This window comes from Cololabis saira, chromosome 5 (assembly GCF_033807715.1).
Source record: "Cololabis saira isolate AMF1-May2022 chromosome 5, fColSai1.1, whole genome shotgun sequence".
Taxonomy (NCBI): Eukaryota; Metazoa; Chordata; class Actinopteri; order Beloniformes; family Belonidae; genus Cololabis; species Cololabis saira.
Window position 1 is genome coordinate 3,488,530 of NC_084591.1, and position 12,126 is coordinate 3,500,655.

Sequence of the window (12,126 nt, forward strand, 5' to 3'; positions counted from 1 at the left end):
GTATTCACTATTGTAATATATGTAAATGTCTGTAAGATCGTGTTAGTATGAAGATTTATGTGTCAGGTTGTTCTCCTGTTCCTTCTATCTTAAATAGAAGCAAAATAACAAGAACAGAAACTTTTTGCAGGTTTTATTTGTATTTGTTTTAACTTGTTGTTTAACTTGTCTTTCTTTTATATTTTTAGCCGGGGGACTGCCAATGGAAACTAGCTCTGTAGCTAAAATTGGGTGCATTTGCATTTTTAATTCTAAATGTATATGAATGTACACTGTTCTCAAATAAACTGAATTGAAATATATTAATCCCTGATAAAATAAGTTTGTTAGTGCACAGCTCTGCCCATGTACGCATGTGAATGAGTGTATGTTTGTGTGTACATGAAAGTACAATCTGCATTGAGGTTTCTCGCTTCGGGAATCACGGTCTGTGATTGGACGCTGCCTCGGTGTCACCGCTGCTTATTTGCTTAAAGTTGAGATTTTTCAACTTCAAATTGACGCTCTGCTCTGGCTGCTCCCGACGCCTCCCGCCGCGCGCTTTCATAGAAAATGAAAGGCAGCCGGACACCTATGCTGCTCGTGACGCTATCAATGTGAATCCAGGGTCAGACCCGGGCCCCGCCCCCCCAGACCCGGTATTTTATTTATTTATTTTTATTTATTTATTTAAAGGTTTACATTACAGGGACAGTGCACATTAATAACACATTTAAACCAATGTAAAATGTGCCGTAATTAGCCAAAAAGGCTATTTTGCATCCGCTGTCCCTGGACTGATGTAAAAATAGTCAACCTAAAAGAAAGAATTATTAGATACAATCAATAAAACATTTCCGAATAAAGAAGCTATATCAGAATAGAGATTAAGAGGTAAAAACTAAGCAAAAATACATAAACACACAGGTTAACATAAACTCAACAACAGACAATTGCTACAAACGAAAACAGAAACAACATGAAGCAGCAACAGTAACATCAGCATTAATAACACGAGACACAGTAACATTAACATTAATAACACACTAACAGGCCAAAAACAAACAAGACAAAAGCACTAAACACAGAATAAAAAGCCGTGCACAAAAAGCAACATTATGACTAGACAAACTAATAGGCAACGGTACCGTGGAGCGGCGGGAGATCTGGGCCCGGATGGAGACCAGGTCCTCCTGCAGGAGCCTCTGCTGGTAGGAGATCTTGCTCAGGTGGGCCGGCTGGTCCTGGTACTGCTCCATCTGCTGGTGGGACACGTCCAGGATCCGCTCCAGCTGGTCCTGGAGGGGGAGAGGTTAGCACCGGGCTGGACCAGAACCTGGACCAGAACCTGGACCAGAACCTGGACCAGAACACCTGGACCTGAAACCTCCTGCAGGTCTGAGATGGTTCTGGTTTTTTGATTTGATTTGATTTATTTTGTACATGTAAAAAACAACAATTCAAGAGAAGATAAGAAAACAAAACAAAGAATTTCATACTTTTACACTTGATATCTTAATTTACATGTGCAAAAAGGAGTAGGAAGAAGTGTGAACTTATTTAATCCTACTAGGAATGGGTGATATTTTACCGTTCACGATAAACTGTCAAAAAAATTCCCCACGATAAGAATTTTTCATCTCACGGTAAAAACAATAAAATCCTGTTGATGACGTTTTTGTGTAAAACTGATTTATGGTTCTGCGTTAAATCCACGCACAACGTATATGAAGGAAGGAAGAAAGGAAGGAAGAAAGAAAGAAAGAAAGAAAGAAAGAAAGAAAGAAAGAAAGAAAGAAAGAAAGAAAGAAAGAAAGAAAGAAAGAAAGAAAGAAAGAAAGAAAGAAAAATTCCCATTGGTGTAGTTTAGTAGCATTTAGTATCTTTTAGAGCAGTGATTTGGCTCCAAAGACTGAATGTGGTGATAGATTTATATTTACAAAGATGGAGTTGAATTGGTATTTTTTTTATCGTCAATTTTATCATTATTGGGATAAATGCCAGAAATTATCGTGATACATTTTTTAGTCCATACCGCCCATCCCTAAATCCTACCCCCATTCACTGATCATTTAACCCTTATTTATAAATACTCACACACTGTACTCACACTGCTAAATAACAGTATCATTATTATTATTATTATATTTATATACTGTAATTATACATACAGACACACACATAGTTGAATATTTCTATATATTTGTACACACATGCCCATATAAATATTTATATAAATGTACTTATTTACACTATACTGTCTCTATTAACTGCATCTGCTCTATATATCTATGTATATATCTACTACACACACACACACACACACACACACACACACACACACACACACACACACACACACACACACACACACACACACACACACACACACATCGTCTCTAGTTGCCACGGTAACAAGCCCCACATGAATTTATCCAGTCCTTTGGTCAGAATGTTGACATTAATTTTATGTAAATAACAGCTTCATGAAATCATAATGTGTTGTTTTCTGCAGCGAGGCGAGTTTTGGAACATTTAAACGATGTCTCTACGACTACCTGTTGCCTAGCAACAAGCGTCCAAAGGTAAATTGACATTTTTTCAAATATTCAAAAGCATATTCAAATTCATAATTAGCACGATGAGGCTGTACGATCCTCAAGTCCCGAACGTTTAACGTTTGAACGCCGAGAAAAAGGGGACGGAATTTTCACCATTTCCCTATCGTTGCCAAGGTAACAGTTTTGAAAGAGAAAAGTCAATCCCATCGAGGCGCGATGACAAAGATCTTCTATACACAAGATAGCGCATTGCCGTTACTGGCAATGGTATGAAATGGTATACACTTCCTGTCTCCTAAGTGGGCGTGGCCGCCCCTCTGACCTCACTTCCTGTCTCCTAAGTGGGCGTGGCCGCCCCTCTGACCTCACTTCCTGTCTCCTAAGTGGGCGTGGCCGCCCCTCTGACCTCACTTCCTGTCTCCTAAGTGGGCGTGGTCGCCCCTCTGACCTCACTTCCTGTCTCCTAAGTGGGCGTGGTCGCCCCTCTGACCTCACTTCCTGTCTCCTAAGTGGGCGTGGCCGCCCCTCTGACCTCACTTCCTGTCTCCTAAGTGGGCGTGGCCGCCCCTCTCCTCACATCGTTTTGGAACATACAACACTAGATACAGTACAACTTTCTCCCAAAAAGACAAATAATAAAAATAACAGTATTATTAAGCAAAGAAGCAAGTTTTATTTTAGTTTTAAACTTCATTTTATCCGATGGGAAAACGATGAGAGCCAAATCTGGCGAGAGTGTGTTGCTCAGACAGAGACAGGTCTCAAACAAAGTTCATTGCCGGTCTGAAAATGTCCATTTTGGTGTCAGAATGTTCAGAAGGTTTGTGGCTTTTGAAAAATGGGTCCCATATTTACTTAGGTTACTATGGGGCGAAGGAATTGGTAATAATCTGTGCTCACGTTCACTTTTCCCATAGGACTCAATAGACTCAGGACCTACTTCCTGTCTCCTAAAGGGGCGTGGCAGTCACGTGACACAGATACAGGAAACACAACCGTAGTGGGGGGTAGAGTTTATTGAACGTCTCTGGTTCGAGCGCGTTAAGGGACGAAAAAACGCTTGGAATTAGCGGAAGAAGAAAAGGAAAGTTTTCTGGATTATAATAAATTGCCTGCTTTTTCTGTTTTTTCAGGCGTGTTTCCTTTTTTTTTGGGGTGGGTGGGAGTTCAGGTAAGGATCAGCCGGTTCAGCCGGTAATAATCAGACAGTAATAATCAGCCGGTAAGGATCAGCCGGTAATAATCAGCCGGTAAGGATCAGCCGGTAATAATCAGCCGGTAATAATCAGCCGGTAATAATCAGCCGGTAAGGATCAGCCGGTAATAATCAGCCGGTAAGGATCAGCCGGTAATAATCAGCCGGTAAGGGCGGTACCTTGTCGTCTTTCAGCGAGCTGATCGTTGCCTCCAGTTCCTTCAGGATCTTGTCTTGTTCACACAACCGACTCAGCTTCACCTGCAGGGGGCGACAGAGAGCAGCAGAGACTAATAACTGACCAATAACTGACTAATATCCAATACACATTTATGTTAACGTGAGTGGATCAACTCATTAACTACTTGTTTTTCCAACAGAGATGAAATGAGTTTAAATGTTACTAAGTTTGGGTTTGAAAACGGCCGTCTCGTCCCTGAACCTGGAAGGAGCTGAAGCCTCGACTCGAGTCGATGACGTGAAACGCATCGTCCCAGATTTAAACTTGGTAGAGCAGCGGAGAGGTGCATCCTGGGTAAGGGACAGGGCCGTGTGCCCCCAGGGGCCACATGCACGGCCCCCCGGGGGCCACCAGGAGGCCCCCAACCTGCTTTCTACAAGCAAACTTCACAGAAATTAGCAAATTTAAAAAACACATTTTTTTTTCTTGAAAATTTCTGAATTGAAAAATCAGTTTTTGTCACTTTTTTTTGCCAATTATAAGTGACAAATCTTTGCAAATCTTTGAAAACTTACAACCAAATGTTCACTAAGTCAGTTTCTGACAGTTTTTTTTTAACACAATTCACAATTTTCTCTCAGAAACTTGTGAATTTATAAAGTTATAAATTGTGAATTTGCCTGAAAGGAACATTTATTAGGCCAAAATTTTCATTTTTTTCCCCTTAAATTTAGGAACTTTTGAAAATGTTTTGTCAGAAACTTGTTGTCTGATATTTCATCGGTTCCTCGCTGTAGTTTTCTAGAATCGTCATCAAAGTCACCTGAAACTTGGTCCAGATGAATAAATCCAACCTTAATGAGACACATCAGTGCCCCCCCCCGACTAAACCCTGGTTACTGAATATCCTGAACAAGTCACTCGTCCATGTGAATATTTACGCTCCGCTGCGGTTCATAAACCAGGTGAATATTTCATCCTGCAGCCGTCTCCATGGTAACGATGGATCTAATCAAACATTCATGGCAGACGATGACTCATCAATATTTGAACCAGTCGAGTCTGAGCCGTGAAACACTTTCACGGCAGAAACCGGGCCAGTTCTGAGACCCGTTTCTACGGCCCTGGTACCCCCAGAGTCACAAACAGAACCCTGGTGGTACCAGGACCGTAGAAGAAGAACTGGAGAACTCTCTGTGATGTCACTTGGGCTGCGTCCGAAATTGCATACTTCCACCCTGTTACAACCAAAAACGTAATAACGGCCAATAATGTAATAATTTTGGCCATTTCAAATGTAATAAAGCCAATAGTGTAATAATGTGCCAATAATGTAATAAAACCTTTGAGCCAATAACGTAATAACTTTTTGCCGATAATGTAATAAGGCATTACATTATTGGCTGGTTATTACGTTATTGGCCTGGTATTAAAAAAAACCCTTCAAAATGTAATAACTGGTGCCGATAATGTAATAACACATAAATATGACAGCAGCTCTTGGAAATAAAGGTTTTTTTTGCAGTTTTTGGGCAGTTAGTGGATAACATATAGTCGTCATATTTATTCATCCAAGATATGTATCTCTCTCTCTCTCTCTCTCTCTCTCTCTCTCTCTCTCTCTCTCTCTCTCTCTCTCTAACAGAAGTATGTTACAAGCGTCCTGAGGCGTCTCTCTCTTCTTCTTCTTGTTTTTATTATTGTCTATTCCCAATCAAAAAATCTGAACTGCAATATATAATATACATACAGCAAAAACATGAAAAGTAGCTTTCGCTCATTTACAAATGTGAAAAAGAAACTTAAAATAGTTGACAAAGGAGGAATCATAACAGACAACTGTCATTACTTCTTCCAGTATATGTCTTTGATTTTGTACTGCCCGAAAGTCAGATGAGTAAGGACTATCCAGGCTTTCATCCATCGGCTGTCCTTGCTAAACAACTCCTTTATTCTTGTGGTCAGACCACTGTTGCGTCCAGCAGCCTGTACAGCTTCATAACACTAATAGAACAGTCATTTTCTTTCTCTAGTTCTAGGCTCTCCTCAAGTGTTTCTCTGATATAGAGGTTGGGATGAAATGGTGCCGATAGTGCCTGGAATAAGTGTGAGACCCGATTAAATGTCCCCAGCATGGACATATCTTGAATTAAAGCAAATTCAATAATTCTTGATAAAATCTCTGGAGGCAGGTATTGGCCTCCCAGCTCATTTCCAGCATCCTCAATGTCATTGTCAACCAAAGGGTTAGCCATAGACTGTTTATCAGAATTAGCTTCAGTTTGAAACAGAAAGCCAGGTTCATCAGCTATACAAGCAGGTTCATCCGATATAGAGGGGGGGTTGGGATTGTTAGAACCAATAGTGTAATAATGTGCCAATAATGTAATAAAACTTTTTTTTTATTACATTATTGGCACATTATTACACTATTGGCTTTATAACATTTGAAATGGCCAAAATTATTACATTATTGGCAGTTATTACGTTATTGGCCGTTATTACGTTTTTGGTTGTAACACACCCTAATGAGTAGCAAAATGAGTATGTGAGATTTTTTAGTGCGTCCGAAACATTAGTACGTACTCAATAGTATGCGCTATCCATACTCATTCTGGAGAAATGTATTAGTGTGGATTGATGGACACTAGCGTGTGCGCTCTGAGTAGTACGTCCGAATGAATGCATACTACTGATATTTACTCAAAAGTGTGCCGAACTTAAGTATACTTTTTAGTATATACTGTTTAGTATGGCATTTCGGACGCACCGTAATACATTTCTCCGGACTAAGTATGGATAGTACCACAGCCGCCGATAGGGGGGACAAACGGGTCTGTTGTCCTGGGCCCAGGGTAGGGGGGGGGGGGGGGGGGGCAGAACTGAAGAGGAAAAAAAAATAAAATAAAAAAAAAATAAAAAAAATAATTCTCAATAAATTATGGAATCATTTTTCAAAATGTTTAAAAATATGCCTATTTGTGGAAAAAATATGTAGTATTTGAGTTACATAAAAGCTTGTTATTTGTTTTCTTCCTAATTGTCCTTGTGGTCAAGAACCCCCAACACAAAAATGGTTTGGCCGCTGATCAAAATTTGATGTTATCATTTAATTCAACCATTAGAATGGTCAAAATGTCCGGTCAGCACAAGTCTGGTGCTCAGAAAAGAAGAGAAAAGAGAAGAAGAAAATAGAAGCCTCAGAGATTCTCTACACAAATATTTTAAAAAGGTGGTGACGGTGAAGCTGGAATTAATAAAGTCAGCGTAGAGCAAGGTAAGAAACAGTTACAACGTTTACCAACCTTGTAACTTAACCTAACTGGCTAGCTCTAACGTTAACGTCCATTAGCTTGTATAAAAACCTGAAGAGCAGAGGGAGAGGAGAGGAAGAGGAGAAGGAGAGATCCGGGCGACAACTTATTTTGTCCCGGGCCCCGGCAGGACTGTCAGCTGCCCTGGATAGTACTATTGAGTACGTTCTAATGTTTCGGACGCACTAAAAAATCTCGCATACTCATTTTGCTACTCATTAGGGTGGAAGTATGCGATTTCGGACGCAGCCACTGTCTGACTCTTAGAACATGCTCATCTACCGTCAATCACACCGAGCTGTCTGAGCTCAGAGTTCTTTATGTCGGGGTGAAACCAGGTCTGGTCTTGGTCTCGGTGGTTCTGAACCCCCCAAGAGGTCCAGTCCAGACCTCATTGGTCAATTTTCGCTGATTGTTCCTTTATTTTCTGGTGTCCCCACCGCTTCTTTCTGGTTCCATCCTCTCTAGCAAACATGGCCGCTGCACCCAAGATGCTAATGGTCCCCTACTCGGGTTCCCCCGTACCCCTTTTCCACCAAACCGGTTCCAGAGCTGGTTCTGGTTCACAACTGGTTCAACTTGGAACCAGCTGAGAACCAGTTTGTTTTCCACAGCTCGGGTGCTAAGGGTAGCTACATCAGTTACGTCTCTGCTAACGTCAGTTAGGTCACTGCGTTTGCATGAAAGTTGAAAAACCAACAACTTATTTCCTCTAATAGGACTAAATAAAGGACTTGGTCCATGTAGCAAGTCTGTTGACCGTATCGCTTATACCCCTTTTCCCCTAAACTGGTTCCAAGGCTGGTTTGGAGCCGTTTGAACATGTCTCCCAGTCTTGCTGTTGCCGTTGGTCTTAATAACTCCGCCCCCGCCGCTTACGTAGGCGGTTCTTTCCTCTAGACCAGGGGTCGGCAACCCGCGGCTCTAGAGCCGCATGTGGCTCTTTAGCGCCGCCCTACTGGCTCCTGGAGCTTTTTCAAAAATGTTTGAAATTTTTTTCTTCTTTTTTTCTTTCTTTCTTATTTGTTTTTTTTTCTTATTTTTTTCTTTTTTTCTTCTTCTTTTTTTCTTCTTCTTTTCCTTTTTTCTTACTTTTTCCTTTTTTTTCTCGACATTTCAACTTTTTTCTCAATATTTCGCCTTTTTTCTCGAGATTGTACTTCAACATTAATCTCGACATTTCGACTTTTTCTCAACGTTTCAACTTTTTTCTCGACATTTCGCCTTTTGCCATTTGCCTTCATTCTAAGGTTTATACAAGACTTTTCATTTTTTTGCGGCTCCAGACATATTTGTTTTTGTGTTTTTGGTTCAATACGGCTCTTTCAACATTTTGGGTTGCCGATCCCTGGAATAAGCCAAACTTATCTGGGATGTCGGGGGTTCAGGATCTCATACTTACGTCCACGTCACTTTCTGCCACTTTCACAGGTTTCCCAGAATCCTTCAGTGTTTGACCTCCGACTACCTGCAAGTTTGAAACAGAAGATCAGCATCCAGACGTTAGCGCCGCGGCGCCGCTGAGCTACGTGAGGTACGGGACACAGACCACCTGGAGACCACCACAACACGGGAGGACCATCGACACATTCTCCTGCCGTCCAGCATGACAACAACAAGCAGCTCCGCCCACAAGCAGCTCCGCCCACAAGCAGCTCCGCCCACAAGCAGCTCCGCCCACAAGCACCACGTCGCCACGGAAACTCGGGAGACCTCTACGCTCTGGAGCCCCTGGACTGTCGTGGTGACGGAGGTGCAGCATTTCGGAGGCCGAGCCACAGCCACGACTCATGCAGGGCCGAGCCCCGGCCCCTCGCCAGGGGGCGGGGCTCGAGGCGGGGCCACGGCCCCTAGCTCTATGGGCTCAAATTAATGCCATAAGTATTTTGTATCTGTAAATAAACTTTGTACTTGTAAAAATATTTTGTGCGTGTGCAAAAAATATTTGTACTTGCAGAAAATATTTGTACTTGCAACACATATTTGTACTTGTAGATACAAAGCTACAAACTTTTTTTACAAAAGCCACAAACTTTTTTTTTACAACTACGAGTTATGGCAGTGTTTTGACGTGCCAAAACTAAGAGCCAATCAGCGATCTTTGGCACGGGTTTCAAAGTGTTTCTGGAGAGCCAATCAGCACATTGCATCACCTACTGACTGGGCTGTAAACTAATACAAGTAAATTGACTTATATTCATAAAGCGCCTTTCTACAAAGAAATGTACGTTTTACGTCTCATTTATTCATTCATACACGCACTAATATACTTGGGAAACAGTTAGGCACCAGATATAATATATTTAATTTTCTCAGACGGCAAAAATAAGAACTTTATTGATCCCACATAGGAGTAATTCATGTTATATCAGCTATAGAGAACAAGGTAGTGCCGAAAAACAATATATATCCCCCCTCACAAAATTTTTTTTATCAACAAAACAAATAAAAAAAAATTCAAATAACAAAATAACATATTTAAACCATTTTTCAGACAATAAAATAATAACAATAAAATGTAATGTAATGTGTAAAAATGTAAAATATGCTTTGTTAATGAGAGAATATGTTTCTCTATTTTTCTTATTTTTGTAAAAGGTTTGTAGCTTCGTATCTAGAAGTACAAATATGTTTTGCAAGTGCAAATATTTTTTTCACACGCACAAAATATTTCTACAAGTACAAAGTTTATTTACAGATACAAAATACTTATGGCATTAATTTGAGCCCATACAGCCCCGGCCCCTCGCCAGGGGGCAGGGCCAAGGGCGGGGCCACAGCCCCTGGATGCAGCAAAGCGATGGAGGGACTGTAGGTCTGCAGGACTCGGGTCTGGAGGACTCGGGTCTGCAGGACTGGGGACTGGAGCAACATGCAGCAGGAACGGAAACAAACACCTACACACCAGAAGTTAGGACCGCCTCTTTTATTGATTAACCTGATCAGCTGATCGGAGGATCTGAGAACCAAACACAACCTCAGACGCCACCTGCCTCCACCACTGATCATATTCATTGATCATCATCATTGATCACTGATCATCACCATTGATCATCCCCATTGATGACTGATCATCATCATTGATCACTGATCATCATCATTGATCACTGATCACCACCAGTGATGAACTGATCACCACTATTGATGACTGATTACCACTATTGATCACTGACCATCACCATTGATCACTGATCACCCCAGGAGTGGATGTTCCAGCAGGTTCACCACAAGAACAGACCAAACAATCCTCAGAGAAATAGAAAACAACAACGATCAAAGCCGACAGCTCCATCAGACACACCGGCCTGATAGAGGACGTTAAACTAAGAACTTCAGTGGAACATTCCCAGATCCTTCCTGGAGCGTTGCTGAATAGTTGGAGTAACGTTGTAGGAGCGAAGCTGGAACTCTGACCAGATATCCACGACAGCACAATGAGACGATTGATCAGGAAACCTCTTCAGTCGACTAGAACCTGGACCAGGACTGAGGTCCACAAACCTGCACCTGAACCAACCAGAGTCCTCTGGAACCATGACACCAACATGGACCTGTCTGGTCTTCCTGTCCAGAACCAGGACTGGAGGAAACTGAACAGTAATCCAGCATCCCTGCTTCTCCAACAGCTGAACTCAGATAAGCAGAAGTTGATGGACGGTACCAGACCAGCCGGGGATGGAACCTCAGGTCGGCCTCCCGGTTTCTCTGGGTGTGGGGGGCAGTGGCTCTACTCCTGGATGACCGGACCGTCTCTAGAGGAGTGCAGACACCCTGCAGAGGAACCTCACTTCCACCTCGTTTCATCATTAATGTTAAGTGCCGTAATGGCCTGAATATAAGACGGTGTTCTTTGCATTGAAATAAGAATAAGAAAAAGTGGGCGTCGTCTTCCATTTGGGGTCTAGACGTTATACCCATTCACACCGCTAGATGGCGCCAGATATCTTTAAGCAAATGCTGAACTTAACTCCCCAGGCCAAAGCGTATGGAAGAGTATTAGTGGCAGGCAGAATAAGAATAAAAATAATATTATATGCACTTCGAAAAAAAAGTCGAAATGTTGAGAAAAAACTCAAATTACAAGAATTGGCTTTACGATATTGATTTGAAACACATATCACACATATTCAGTTGCATAACTTCAGAAACGTACCCTTAACGTTACACTCCAAGGATGTAAGTTAGTTAGTTAGTTAGCTGTCAGTCGCTCTTCTAACTGGATTTGATGCGAAATTTTGACTTTATTCTTGAAATTGCCATCTCAACATTGAAACTTTTTTCTCGAAATTGTATTTCAACATTAATCTCGACATTTCGGCTTTTTTCACGACATTTCGAATTTTTACTCGAAGTGCACAATAAAAAAATATCTTCCCTTCTCAAATATTTTTTCTCCTGCATGGCCCTAATACTGTTCCGTACGAACCCCTGTCACAAAGAAGAAAAATAAAAAAAAACGGTAAGAAAGAAAAGAGAAGAGAAGAGAAACGTAGCGACAATCTGGAGAAAAGTGGGTGGAAGATCGGAAGGTAAACCGGCAGCTGAGGAGAAGTTATGATGCAAACTTCAACATGATTTGAATGAGGCAAAATAACATGCCTTTTCTCTCAAATATATTGTTATAATCATTAGTTTCAGATTTGTTGTCATTATTTTCTGTATAAAAATTGAATTTGGTGTTCAAAAAGTCTTTTTTCAAACTTGAGTCTTGAAAAAGAGGGTCGTCTTATAATCAGGGTCGTCTTATATTCGGGCCAATACGGTAAATAAGAGCCAGTGAAACAGTCTGAGGTTGTATTTGTCCAAAGACCCGGCGAGATCAGATGATTTCACGTGTAAACAGCTGGAGGTGAAGAGGGGTGCTAACGTCCACACGGCTGCAGCTCCTACTCCACC

The 12,126-nt window shown here is 41.5% G+C and overlaps 1 protein-coding gene across 7 annotated transcripts in view; it reads right to left on the reverse strand.

Annotated features, from left to right (window-relative positions):
- The window catches only part of LOC133443678 (pleckstrin homology domain-containing family A member 7-like), a 191,696-nt gene that overhangs the window by 31,586 nt on the left and 147,984 nt on the right, over window positions 1-12,126 (reverse strand). For all 7 annotated transcript variants that reach the window (XR_009782678.1, XM_061720812.1, XM_061720810.1 and 4 more), the window contains 3 exons: window positions 8,633-8,698; window positions 3,916-3,996; window positions 1,128-1,277 (listed from right to left, as the gene is read on the reverse strand). Coding sequence is in view for 6 of the 7 variants with exons in the window: in XM_061720812.1 (XP_061576796.1) it covers window positions 1,128-1,277; window positions 3,916-3,996; window positions 8,633-8,698 (297 nt within the window). In the remaining variant the exon portion in view is untranslated. The remainder of the gene's footprint in view (window positions 1-1,127; window positions 1,278-3,915; window positions 3,997-8,632; window positions 8,699-12,126) is intronic.